This window comes from Sinohyriopsis cumingii, unplaced genomic scaffold (assembly GCF_028554795.1).
Source record: "Sinohyriopsis cumingii isolate HCF-2022 unplaced genomic scaffold, ASM2855479v2 utg001976l, whole genome shotgun sequence".
Classification (NCBI taxonomy): domain Eukaryota; kingdom Metazoa; phylum Mollusca; class Bivalvia; order Unionida; family Unionidae; genus Sinohyriopsis; species Sinohyriopsis cumingii.
In genome coordinates this window covers 541-15,299 of record NW_028316096.1, presented here as the reverse complement: position 1 = coordinate 15,299, position 14,759 = coordinate 541, and the positions used below count along the sequence as shown (strand labels likewise).

General features: G+C 33.6%; 1 protein-coding gene across 1 annotated transcript in view; it reads left to right on the top strand.

The window, feature by feature from the left end:
• The window catches only part of LOC149771296 (cadherin-related family member 1-like), a gene marked incomplete at its 3' end in the record, with an annotated part of 61,392 nt that extends 51,198 nt beyond the window's left edge, over positions 1 to 10,194 (top strand). The window contains exons 15-17 of the mRNA XM_089948652.1: positions 8,755 to 8,870; positions 9,695 to 9,729; positions 10,128 to 10,194. Coding sequence (XP_089804778.1) covers positions 8,755 to 8,870; positions 9,695 to 9,729; positions 10,128 to 10,194 — 218 coding nt within the window. The remainder of the gene's footprint in view (positions 1 to 8,754; positions 8,871 to 9,694; positions 9,730 to 10,127) is intronic.
• Between the last annotated feature and the right edge of the window lie 4,565 nt (positions 10,195 to 14,759).

Below are 14,759 nucleotides of genomic sequence, written 5' to 3'. Positions count from 1 at the left end.
TTGCTATTTCCACTATCTACTGTACACAATTCCTTTGCTTTAAATAATATTAACATGAGTAAAGGTGGGCAAGGTAAATGCTAACCGTTTGTAGACCCACACTTAAACTGTGACTAAATACAATCTATATTAGTTTATGTCAAATTCTCTTCTTTAACTGTAAAGTCGGCAAAAGTTGTTGTTGAAAAGCATAGTAATTATTTCATTATAATATTATCTTAACTGCCAACGCCTCCACAAATATGCGAATTAATATTTAGTTTAATTTGTAAATGCAAAACTGAAAATATTCATAAAGAGACATTAAATCATTTACAAAGCATTAGTGAAATTGTTGAGGAAATGCACGTTGAAGATTGTGAAGAAACGAAACTGCATATGCATGATGTCATCTGATCATTTTTTGGTCAAACTACAACTCTGCACACATTATTATGTCATACGCATTTATTTTAGCTAAGCAATGAGGAATCATGTTTTCAGTAACATTTTTCAGGTAGAGTTATAATGAAGCTGATGGTTTGGTAAATACTTTCGTATGTTTTCGTTAAAGTAAAATAATAAATATAAATTGGCAAGACAACACTGTCGATCTTAGAAACATTCAAATAGACGGAAGATCATTCAACGTGAAGTTGTTTGTGTTGTAGTGTGAACTATGAACTTTACAACGTCTTTGCAATATGAATAGAGATTCGCCTGCCTTTCGTTGAGTTTGGACAAATTACAACATAACGGCCTAGATTGGATATAATGATACAGTTGTGGCATTTAGCATTGATTGATCCGTTAAGAGCAATACGAAGATTTCGTTTACAAATGTTGCAATAATGGCCAAGCTTTCGTTTGACATTCCCACTACGTGAAACGATACAAAATAACTGATTTGGGTCTCCGGTTAATTCAGTTGATAATTATTCTAGATCTTCATTCGATATATCGACTGAATAACTATTATAACAGCAGTGATAATTATCTTCCTTCTCAATATATTTTAATTCCTTGCGCTGAATACTGATTGGACAGGGGAGTAATTCGGACCGTAAAATATATTCGTATGAAATACATCTTTTGCTTCTTGTTAGTTTACCTGGTTTGTAAGATCTCGTATTCGCTAGCTTTATGCTATATAGTCCAGCTTGTAAATATATATATACCATTCTGGATTATCTGCTTTAGACTTTTTAGTTAGTTCTATTTGTTGTTCTAATGTTACAGGTGTTGATTTAAAATAATTTGATATCAACTATTCTTTTCAAAAAGATAAACTCGTGACCGTAAACAATCACATAACTTTGCAAAGTAATAAATAATTTTATCTTGATTTATTTTTTCATCAGTGATTGTAAAAGTCGCTAATCTATCATCGGGACTCATGTGAATAATTCTACACTTGAAAAATGAGTCAATATAAAAATTCGGATATCTCAATTTAAACTCCGGTATGATTTCAGTAACCGCATATTCATCATTAAAATTGTTAGCAACTCGTTCAAAATCACTATCAGACGAAAACAGATAAAATTTATTGAAATGCTGAATTATTACTCCGGGAAGAACATACTCACGCATATGTTCGCTTCTCAATGCTTTTATTGCCTCGGATTTGCTATTGACATATACAGATTTTTTAGCGAGAAATTATTAATTGAGGAATAATAGTCACTTAAAATAAAATAATTGTCGGTGGCGATATCTAATAATTCTTCTTCAGTTTTTTCTTCACGCATATAATTAGGATAAATAAAATCAGGATCATTCTCCAGACAAGTAAAAACATCTTTTTTACCGACATTAATCTTGTTATCGATTTTATCGGTGTTGATAAAATCAATATCGTTGTTTTCAGGAAATGGACAATCCGCTGGGATTAATTCGCAAATGACATTACACACGTGAACATCTAATGTCATTCTATATATAATTATAAAGACAGACTTAATGTCTAATTAAAAAAATTGAATAATTATTTTGCTTATATAATATATAATGCCATTTCAAATCGGCACGAATAATTGTAAATGGCTTCCAGAAGGATCAATCGATCTTTGTAATAAATGATGCTCCTGCGAAAACTGCTGATGGCATCACTAGTATGCCAAGAAAGGTTCTGTTGGACCTAAACCATGTTTGGTATATAGGTACTTTACACAGGAGCGAAATTTCAAGATATAATGATTGTTTTATCATTCTGAGTTCTCCATCTTTTTTCTTTTGATATAAACTGTTTCGTGTTTCTCTTTTTGTAATAAATCAACATTGTACTGTACTTATTTTCTCCACATCTTCTGTAGATTGCTATATCGCCTAGCAGACCTCTTTTACAACCCATGTGTGTTTGGGGAAACTTTATAAATATATATATATATATATATATATATATATATATATATATATATATATATATATATATATATATATATATATATATATATATATATCGTAGTTTGTAACGTTTCCCCACTGACGATAGACGTCCCTGATTGATAAAATAACTGTTGTATTCAGCAATGATATTTTTTGCTGTATAATTTTAAACAAATAATCTGAAATAAAAATTAAAATGTCGGTTAGTGAATGCTAACGAGAGATAAGTAAATTTTAGAATGGTATGTTAGTATAAACGCTGCAATAGTTGTTTTATCCTCTTCTCTGGAGTACTGTTGACTGCATTCTCATAGATCTGTTATTGGATCCGTTACCCACTCCTCGCCTGCTCTGAATAATAACCAGAAAGAACCGTTAGACGTTTTAAAATAATTAAGGCCGTCAAGTGAATCATTGATTTCATACAACTTGATGCCAAGCAAACTTGATGCTGTTTCCTTTGAACTATATTCTACAACGCATTTATCTGTTATATTTATCCATGTCATTCTGATCTTGTTAGGAAACCCTATAAATAATTCTCCTGACAAAACACTTTTATAATAATTTCTCGAGAAATCTTCTTCAGTCTGCGCAGACTTCATATATTTCTTGTTATAATTGATCATCATTCTAGATTTTATTTGATTTCAATTTTAATCGTTCTTTTTATGTCCGATAAATCAGATCTGTAAACTCTATGATGATATACGCTGAAAGAAGCGTTATAACTTAACAAAAACCACAGCAGCCGAGAGGCGGGACCTTAGTGAGACCTCAGGCGGGTACACAAAAACATATACTTTTTAATAAACACGAACAAAAAACATAAAGTAACACAAAACCTATCCCCCAAGAGAGGCTCTGGGAGAGAGACTCTTGGAGAGAAACTCTCGGTAAGTTAGAGGCTTTGGTTTGATGTTATTGGCCTTATATTTTTATTTTTTTCGTATGAGGCTTTCATTTTCAAAGTTACGTTTCAGCAAAAGGTCTGTTTGCCTACACTGTTGATACTTGTAATTTTGGAATCGACATGTAAAGAGTAATCAGTTTTAAAGATACCTAGAAGTCAGACCCTTCGTGTTGATTACTGTACAGTTATCTTGCTGAATTGTGGCATTCATTATATATCAATAATTATCTCTTTTCTAACGGATCAATATTGCGAAAGATAATTTAAATATACTTCAACCAAGGTTTGAACGCTATTACTTCTTTGATAAATCATTTTGTTGTTTGTTTATTCTTCTTACACATCATGAGATTTATTATTTAGCATGTAATAATCTACGACAGACACATTAATTTGTTCTAATGACGTATTTTTTGCAAGACAACTGATGCTGAACAGAATGGAACCAACAATTCAGAATTATCATATTCAATTGGAAACACTACTTGGAAATCAAACTTTGCAATGAACGTTTCAACGGGGGAGATCAGGCTTGTGTCTCAATTAGATTACGAAGCAATGAAAAATACCTTTAACGGAATGATTAATCTTACCGTCTTTGCTTATGACAATGGAACCCCAGCAAAATCTGTCAATGTCACAGTTACTATTTCTGTCAAGGTATTATACTTAATTCGCTTATTACTCTAATTTATTTTCTGAAATGACAGTCAACAGTACAACATTACGATCTACAACAGCATTGGTAGGAACAGGAACAACAACACCTACTACTACTGCTACTAGTGTGAAGAATAAATTATATCATCAAGACCTACAATTTCATGTATTTTTTTTAATTGTCTCATCTTATATTAATGCTGTAATTGTTAAATTCCACAAATGTCAAAACAACAAGATCTATTTAAAGTTTACATGTAATTTACGTTACATTAAAGTTTTTACTGTACAAGCCATTTTTTGTGCTACTCTTAAATTCAACAACATGGTGCAAAATAAACGTGTGTACAAAATTATGACTTGGATGAAGATATTATAGCAGATGTAGTAACTACATATGCTTTCAACTGTCCGAATTCGTTTCTCATCAATTTAGCGCATTTAATAATAGTTACGGTTTTTTAAAAAAAAGTTGTTCTAAAGCGTCTTTATTTGTAAGGGTCGAGATAAAGATGACTTTTCATATTTACGTACCTTATTATTTTAGAGAGAAATCTTTCTTTTAGAAAGCTTGAATCACATAAATATAAGCTAAATACCGTTACATTGATCACATAAGACTTTAAATGTCCAGCATAATTTATGTCAAAGAGAGTCACCCATTCATTAATTTGTTCCATGATACTTCTGATAATAACAGCCGTATAATGAACGCCGATCAATGAGTAAATACGATAGTTATCCCAGTTCTTATGGAAGAGACAATGTGTGTGCTTATTTAGCTACCAGACATTGTTATAGAAAGTAAATGCGCTTATTTTTTTTTATTTTTTGGCCAAATGAGCTCTTAAAATGTCCGCTTATTGCTAAAAATATATTTCTTACATAATTTGAAAATTAATTTTAAGGTGAATTCAGGCAAAGTGACTGATAATATATAACTTGTAAAATGTCTTGGAATTAATCAGAAAGTATACAGGAACAAAGAAAGAATAATATTTTTCTTCAGGATATGAACGATAAAAAAGCATCATTTTGTATGAAAAAATACTCTCGATCTATAAGCAAAAATACGTACAGTGGTTAATACATAGTATCTGTACTCACCTTGACCTCAACTCTTTCTTTTCCCATGTACTCTATCGGAGATGTTTGCAAATGTGTGTATGTATGTATGTATGTATGTATGTATGTATGTATGTATGTATGTATGTATGTATGTTTGTTTGTTTTATAATATATGTTTGCATGCACTATGTGTTTTTCTTATTACTTCCTCAGAAATGTTATACAATGAAAACATCCTTGTTTGTTTCTTTAACAATCTCGTTATGTCTTGTTCAAATAAATTACCCAAACCTAATACCTAAGAAAAGCTTCCACCGCTTTGCAAATCCAGCGTTATCAGGCTAAAACATATTAGGTGAAAAGAAGCAATTATCTGCCTTCCTAGGTGGCTGTTTGATAGTGTTCTTCCTATGACACAAGGATTTGCACCATTTACTACTTGCGCCCCGTCTCGTGAATACTTCAGTCACTGATTCCGCTCGTATCGAATAGAACTATTCTACCGACAAAGAAATCCGTAATCCAATACCTCAAGCAAGTTGAAGGAGTCTTTGCTTTGAGGGAAAGTTCAATCCATCTATAATTTCTAATTTTTCTTTCTTCGACGACAAAGTTCTGTATTATTAGTGTTATGACGTTGCTCTCTTCACACAGTTAGACGTTATGCACCTGCACGAGTTGTTGGTGCACCCCTCGCATTGCTATTGTTAAATTTAAATATGTCCAAGTCTCGTAAATAATATGTAAATCTCATATAACATTGCTGTAGTTTCCTCTATGGCCGCCGGATACATATAGACTATATGTTGGGGTTTGGATCGAGACAAGGAAATCTCGGTCAAGGGGTTACATTATTTGTCTCTCCACGAGGCAAGCCTCGTGGGGAGACATATAATGCAACCCCGCGACTGAGATTTCCTTGTCCTGGCCCAAACCCCAACGTAGATTATTTTCCTCACCCAATATTTTCCTTTAAAGTAAAAAAAAAAAAACTTCACTATTGTACTTGCAAATGTTTACAAGAGGCTCGTTAACACAGATATGTTAATGACGGCTGTGGCGTGACAGTACCATCCGAAGTACACAGTTTATACGCGTGAGAAAAGAAAAATATCAACATGAAACGTCGCATAATAATGAGGTATAATCACATTTAGTATATGGATGTTGTATGAAACTAGCAATAAATAATTAATATTTATAACAAGAAACTGTTTAATTTTCACCATTTCAAATTTTGAATAGTTATATTGCAAAGAATGAAACTATACTGAGTACTCAGCTCTGATGTAGTTAAACTTAGTACAGGCTGCAACGAAGAGTAACATGTAGCATTAGATTATTCATGGGTGGTTATTGATGTGTGGCACTATCGTATATAGCTCTCCTTTTCATTGGAGGAGGTGAAACTGTTTTGTGACATACTTGTGTTGTCCTTAATATTGATTGTAAAATTACCCCCGTGTAAGAAAGACCCAACAAATACGGACCTTAGCGGATAACCATGTGCTAAACTTCCAAGTTAAACGGATTCGTTGAAAATTTATTTTTCTCTCTTGGAAATATGGCAAGTTCTACAGTGAAATTTGTTGATGGATTCTTGTTTTGACGGATAGATGATTCCTTCTGACTGGTAAGTGCATTATTTGTCATTAAATATTGTACGTATTTTTCTATTCATCTAAGGCACAATGGTGATGCCTAATAAAATTAGAATAAAACATGCTTGACATAAAACATGTCTGGCTATTACTAACTTTTCCGTAGTTGTTAAGAGAGTTGGGAGGCTATGAAGTGTATAGGTCCATAGTCTATGTGTATGGATCAGTGTTTTCTGTCATAGTTCATTTCACACAGCACTGAAAATTTTATCCTATCTGCAGCAAAGCCTAATTTCAGGTCAGCGTCATTCAGTGTAGCTAAAGTTATATAATTTGTTCCACACGAAGTATTTAAATCTAGTTAGGTAGCTTTAGCTACATTTAATGGCTCTGACTTTACAGTGTACTGAGCTGTGTCGAAAAAACTAGCATAACACCAAAATGCTCAACATCGTATGCGTGTGTCTTTGCCTCTCTCGAAATGTTTTTGGATTGTATGTTTTCAAGATGGAGTGACATTTAAGTTACTATAGTTTTGTTAGGCACAGCAGAAGTCTTAGCATCCACTTTGTGGTTGTATGTACAAGGCTTTACTGGATTTACCTGTATAGGATGGTTGATTGGCCTTCCAACATATAACATTTATTTTACAATTGATATTACAGCGTCCGCTTGGTAAGTAGCAATAATAAAGTTGTAGTGCTTATATGGCGGTATTGATGTACTAAAGAGAGCACAATGATATTGCTTTATAGTTTCTTCCGCGGGCAGATAGACACAGGTACGCTTTCTATATAGAGATTAGTCATACCATCCATTGCATAAAAACTGTAACCCACGCTTCGATGATTTTGCCTGCATATGCAGACATTTGGCCTTTCTTATGGGCAACATTTATTAGAAATGAAATTTTAGTCCACATCTTAAGTGTTAATAGAGACCCCAAAATAATCTACCTGTATAGGCTACCATGTGCTCCGTTTTACAGGTAAAGTATCATTGTGTGTATTTCTGCAAGTACACTATTCAAGTTCATAAGGCAATACTTGTTCCGGGCTACACCTGTATATATTGTTTGCTGTATTTTGTTATACAGATTAGACCATGGCGCCAAAAATAAATGCATGATCTGAAAACGTTAGAAACGTGCGACTAACATCTCTACTGCAAGTGTAATTTGCTCCTGTTTCCAGTGTAGCAAACATGTCAACTCTGCTCATCCTAGATTGAATGTATGAGGGGTCGCGTTGTTGGGGACCTATGCGAATGGCACCAAAGCACATGTTGAAAGACAAAACATCATTAGTTTATATGAAGACGTGGATTCGATACAGGTTTTTCTTTAACACTCCACCTTGTTTATTAGTCACGAATAGTCATAAGGTATCACGCTCAGCAGCAGCTCCGGTTCCTTTTCAACAGCACAGCATTATGAACCTTTACTAACAGTACCAACAGACCGTTCATCACACCATTCGATGCCATAGCAATTGCTTTGGAGTGAGATGGAGATCAAAACATTGTAGTTTCAGCTAACATCTCGCAAATCAGGTTTACGACCGGCTATATGAATCATTTATTCCGTACCCCGCCTCAGCCTAACGAAGCTGACAACCTTTTGCCAACTAAGATGCTGATGGCCCTTTTCGCCACGACAGCTCTTTGCTATGTTGCTCTGACCACAATGTGTCACGACCACAATCCATCATACAGTATCAGCTATCAGAAGAAGAATCGTTTTCCAGTTTGATGAACCCATATAGTGCTATAGGACTCTCACACAATTTTTATAAAAACCTCGATATACTAAGATGTAAAAACATTTTTTGTTAATTATGGTAAATTTTGGGGCGATAGTATCATAGTATCATCCTTTGTCTACTCCTCTTCTATTGTTGCTCTTCTTTATCCTATTACAAGGGCAACTACTACAACTGCTAGATTATTTAGTTATGGACGTATATTTTATGATTGTCTTTACATTATGATAAGTTGTAATAATAATAATAATAATAATAATAATAATCGTGATCATCGTAGTCGTCGTCATAGTCATCATCATCATCATCATCATTAGACCAAACATTTTAGACTTACACTGTTAAACCACTGTATCATTAATAGTCTTTGTTTTATTATCAACAGTCTGAAAATCGAGAGAATAATTCAACAATACCGATATATGTCATGGCTGCAGTGATTACCCTATTAAGTTTGGTGGTTCTCGTCGGGGCATGCGTGTTCTTCACCAGTACAAGAAGGTCGTTCAGAGAGTTTATATTGCCCTTATTTTTTCGAATGAATTGCATGTGACTTTTGTAAAATTATGATATAAACGTAAAAACGATCATCATGCCTTCATTTATTAGACTTTAGATCTTCTCCTCGTTTTTTTTCAGGATTCGTTTATTTTCAATTAAATTTCAATTCAAGATTCGTTATTTTTAATTAAAGTTTAATTTTTTTGGTGGTTCGATAAATCATTAAGGAACCAATTATCCCTTTGCATTCTTCTGGAAGAGACAAATAAAGTAATTTCTCTCTGCCTGCATGTTATCAAAATAATGTTGTATTCTGTTTTAAATATGTTGCATCGGTCTTCTCTAACCTTTACTATACCTTTCATAATTCGTACTTCTGGTAGCGTTGTTATAGTTAAACCATTCCATGTTTATATTAACGGAACGCAATAGAACTATCATTGGAAAAATTATTATTTACAGTATCAAGGACATAATGTTTACAACACTAGAAGAAATTGCTGACATTAACAAAACTAGATTGAAACTATTATAGCAAACATGACTTATGACATTAAATCTAAAAATGTATTTTTTTCAAATAACAAGACACTACTAAGTCAGCGAAGTTTCAGTTATGCTCCAATACTGTGCCTAAAAACATTTGAGGTAGTTATTGTACATACAGTTAAAACATATTCAGCCTTTTTTAATGAAGATTTTAACGATATTGTTTTAAACATATCAGACTTAATGTCTGGCGTCATGTACTTAAGAGAAACAGTTATATGACGTTACTTTCAATACTGTCTTCCGAACGTTACAGGGATTACATTTTTTATTAGATATAAAAGAAAACTCAGAGCTCCAGTGACATCAGGTAGGTCACAATAAATATTTATCTTTCAAAAATAGTTTCTTTAGAGCCGGATTGGAAACATTTGTTGATGCTGTGATAAAATGGCAAGAACAGAAAATAAATCAAAGCATATATGTTGTACTACTCATTTTCCTCCAAGATAACGGTAAACGCTTATAATTTTGTATATTTTGGTGTAAACTATCCACATTGTCTTATGACAAAATATCCGTTTTTATTTGAATTGCTCGAATATTGTCAGACCAAGCTTCCGTACCTTACATACAGAACTTGATTACAGAACGGTAACTACAACGCTCTCCCAACTGAGACAATTTGGTAATTAATACAAATGGAATTTTAAAACAATTATGACTGATATATTTGGTAATGTATACTTATATTCTTATTTTGAACAGAGACAGAGATAAGCATCAAAACAAAAGATGTCGTCGTCGTTATAGGAAGTAATATATCCGCACAAAAGTACGTATATATGCATTATATTGAAGTTATTATTACACAATGTATTAAACCTGAACCTTTTACCATAAAATTATTAGGTAATCGCCCGAACCCCATCACAACCCCACCCTTATATGAAACATCTGCGAGTACACGAATCAGTCAATATATCTCAAAGTCCAGAAATATAGCCGAGACGTCAAGACATCCAAATACTCTACAGGAGGAAAGCGAAAAAGGATAATATTAATGTTAATACTTTATTAACATTCGCATTAATATTCCTTACTAGACTGTAAGGGAAAGAGATTTCTGAGGTGCAGATGAATTATGTTTGTAACTTTTCAGCAGTGGTACCAAATATGTCTCTATACAATTATGCAGGTCTAACATATGCCGTAACAGATGTAAAATTCCTTTCTGAACAATAACATTAGTCCGACATCACTAACATAAAGAAAACTTTATGGACGACATGCACATGTACTACGGGCGAAGCCCGACGTCTTTGGTATAAAACGTCCTAATAACAAGGTCAATGTGGAAGAAACACATTTGTTTCTACACAACAAAAGTGATTTCTGGACCATCTGCATGCACCAACATTTCAGGATGACGTACCTAATGGGTAAGAAATAAACGTACTGAGCTTGGAGCCAAAGATTCAACGTCAATGTCCCTGGATAACAGCAATACTTGTTCTTCAGAGTATTGCATTTTTTCTCTGGTAAAAAAATAAATGTTAAGGAAAAGGCATCACCTTACTTTTTCTCACTGTTAATCTTTGAGATAAAAAGCGTATGTCCTGGTGAGATGTCTTAAACATGCAAATTTTAAAACAAAAAATCGATATTTGAATGATGATGTTGATTTAGATTTGAATGTACATGATCGAATTTACATGTGATGTGCATCTCATAGAAAATGACTTGATATGCCTTGCTATGTTCACTTTCTGATTTTCAGATAAAAAATATATAAAGAAAATGAGCAGTTTAAAATTTTATTGTATCGTAATTACATAAAATAATTAGGCGTACTTAATATTACCTTCCATATTTCAAGGACAGGCAAACTAGTTTTCTTTATGTTATTCCAAGCACATTTCCTATATATTATTCTGCTGTTAGGCAAATGCATTTTAAGACAATGAGCAATATTATGGTACTTGGCCAGTACACTTTTGAAAGGTTTATCAATGGATTTGCCAAACAGATCGTTAAAATAGCTGATTTATTTCGACAAGATGTTGAGCATTAACATAATAACCAGCACGAGTTCCTTTGAAATATATAATTGGTTTATAATTGGTCGGTTAATGTCTTTTCATTAGGATTGATAGAAGAGAGGATCATTAGTGTCCAACTGTTCTTCAAATTGCTTTTTCAAGATGTAGATGACATTTATTGATATTGGGGTTTTGCGTAGCAATGTTTCTCCCAAAACAACTTCCTAATGCGCTTTGTCATTCAATTGCATGGCTTGAGGTAACTTGGCTGTGAAGCAACGTAACGTACTGTTGGTAAACATATTCACGGAACTGTCACTCGCTAAAATTAATTTCATAGTTCGATGGTTCTAGTTTCCTATTAGTCACTATATATTAAAGGAGAATGATTTTCTGATTGCTCCAAAAGAGGGTTCTTGCTGCTGTTGTAAGAATTGTTGTAGCGACGGCTAGCTACCTTCCGTGTTGCTCATGTCCGCGATATATTTTAGTGAATGAACTGGAAGAAAATAATTGTAACAGTTCAGAAATCGAATGGGTTTTGAATCGAGTAAAAACACCAAACACAATGAATGCGAATGACAAAGTAATGATGTAAGTGGAGTACGTGAGTATCAAGACAATCCACATGAATATTAATGAAACACTGAAATGAATAAAAAAAATATGCAACTATAAACAAACCGTTTACTGTGATAATGAACTCCCTTTCATACTACGACACAATTCAAAAGACGAAACTAGATTATTTCTCGAATATGCCAAGCGAAAATTCATTCAGCAACTGATATGATATCACCATATTGTGGATATGTTTTGAAGAAATGAATACAGTACATACAACCATATAATGATATTATAAAAACGAGTATAGTTTATATAATACAAACGTTACGACAATCCAAATGTACAACTAGATATTCACATTCTTGGAATGGATTCTTGATGTTCTTCTTTCGTTGTCGGAACATTATTATTCTGTTGTCAGTTATGATGATATATTGCCACAAAAAACGGTACCATACCCCAAGCTATGTTGTCATAATGCAAGTTAGGCTGCCACGCTATCAGCAACGTTGCGACAGTTCCAGATATGCGACTACATTAACAGCTAGACTGTCATACTGTCGGTTTTGTTGCTACTATCACACCTATATTGCCGTACTACCAGCTATGTTGATACAGTAACAGCTATGCCAGTATCACATTGCCAGGTGTATCATGCCACATTGCAAGTACTGTGCTGCCACGCTGACAGCCCTATCCACTCTAAACAGACCAAACGGGTTGGCAATTTGTATTAAATAAACGTTATTAATAATAAAAATATACCTGTACTCAATCATAGCCATCATATAAAAAAATCATAAGTATCGCATAGATCTATTAAGATACATACCACCTTTAGGTTTCTACTTCAATATAAAGAACTTAGCGGTAAACTACATCAAAACAAATATTTTATATAATCAAGTTCAGTACAATGTACCAGAATTCTGAATATCAAGAATAAAAAATAGCATGGTATATCTATACGATACATTAGAATATGGATACAGTTCCAAATCAAACTTCTTAAAGTAAACAACTACTTACCCCTAACTTGTCTAAAGTTGACACCTAACAAGATCTTGGCAATCACTCTGCCCGCATATAGCAATATGTTTCCAATAAGTGCAAAATAGACCACGTGCAAGACGAAAGGAAAAGTACAAGCGCACATCATGAAATGTGTGTATCTCTTTCCAAGCAGCATACAACGAAATGCACATATTAATCGTAAATATTAGTTAAGGTTTAAACATGATAAAACTACTCTAAGTAACGGTTTTGTTCGCGTCAACGAAATCAATTACACCTAATCGTTTTGAGGCATCACCATGTTATTTTTTTGATGTATTCCATGACAATAACCATTGCAACTGCTTACCTCAATTGTTCATAACTATGTGTCTCCTTGCAAACTCAGTGTGATAGCCGCTGCGCATTTGAGCATAATTTAGCATGAGGATGGGATTAAAAAGAGACCATGTTCAATAATCTTTGAACCAAAAGCGTGCAAGATGCATTTGTATAGCTTTATTGTTCAGACAGACGCCAAAGGGGATATGTAAATGACAGAACCACCTTCATGACACCCATTTTGAAACATATTGGTACGAAATCTCAGATAATAAGGTGTTGTTGGTTTCAAATCGATGACTAAATGTGCACGATTTGTTTAAGTGGCATTGTCATATGCGTAATTCAGACAAGGTTTCCCTGTCTGCTTGGCTAGCACGTGCACTTCATTTTAGTCTCTTGGATTTGTAAACAATAGCATACAATGGGCACTAAAACTGATGTTGCTGTGTACTTTTCTTTGTTGAAATAAGGTTTGTGTAATATAAGCATACTTGTGCTAGGAAGATGTCCTTTTTATGTACATCTTTCCAGTCGTAATTTTGCTGGGGTAACCAACTAACTATATACACCTCTTGGCGTTAATAAAGGTCGATAACTATATATTTCAATAAGAGATACACATCTCGTATTCGTAACTATTTCTAACACTATTAACACAAATTGTCTGTAGTGCACTGGTAAGATTTTGGTGGTCATGTCTTTGCTGTGTGTACTTTTCATAAATAGGCAACCATGAGTTTGCTGGTAAACGAAATCAGATAAAAGTGGTCACTCACATGCATACCACCTATCGCACAAAAGATGATGGAATCGCAGTAGATGGAATAATTGTCGAAATCTTCCTCTGCAGTAGCGTGAAATGTCTACATCGAATGGTCATTATTTCAAATATTCTTGAACGTCTGAGTCTGAACCATTTGGTACATAGTGTATAATGCTTCCCTTTGTTCTGTGTGCATACCATCAGGGCCGTAATATCGAACGTCAGACCAGTACGGAAGCAGAACCTTCGATATTGAAAAATAAAATAGCCTTTCGGTCATTCCAAACGTATTATGCGCTCTAGTTAAACTTTGTGGTAATTAAATATGGCAATTTACGCTGTTGTTGTTGCTTAAAGCGCCGATACAGCAAAGCTACTTCAGAAACAAATGTTATCAAACGTTTATGTGATAAAATTATGATCTCTTTTCGTCTGCAGAAAATATGCACCCGTAATGAGTCAGATCAATATATTAATTATACGAAATCTTTTTTATTATACCAATTTGGCTTTTCGTCTTAGACAACCTTTGTGAATAATATACTTAGAGGTAGTAACATCTTTATAAAATAATACACCGATTATAGGACATTATGTATATATACTCATGATGAACACCATATTTAACTTCTTTAAACCATGGCAGACATCATATTTACTTGTACTATATTTTGTAATATGGGTCGGCGG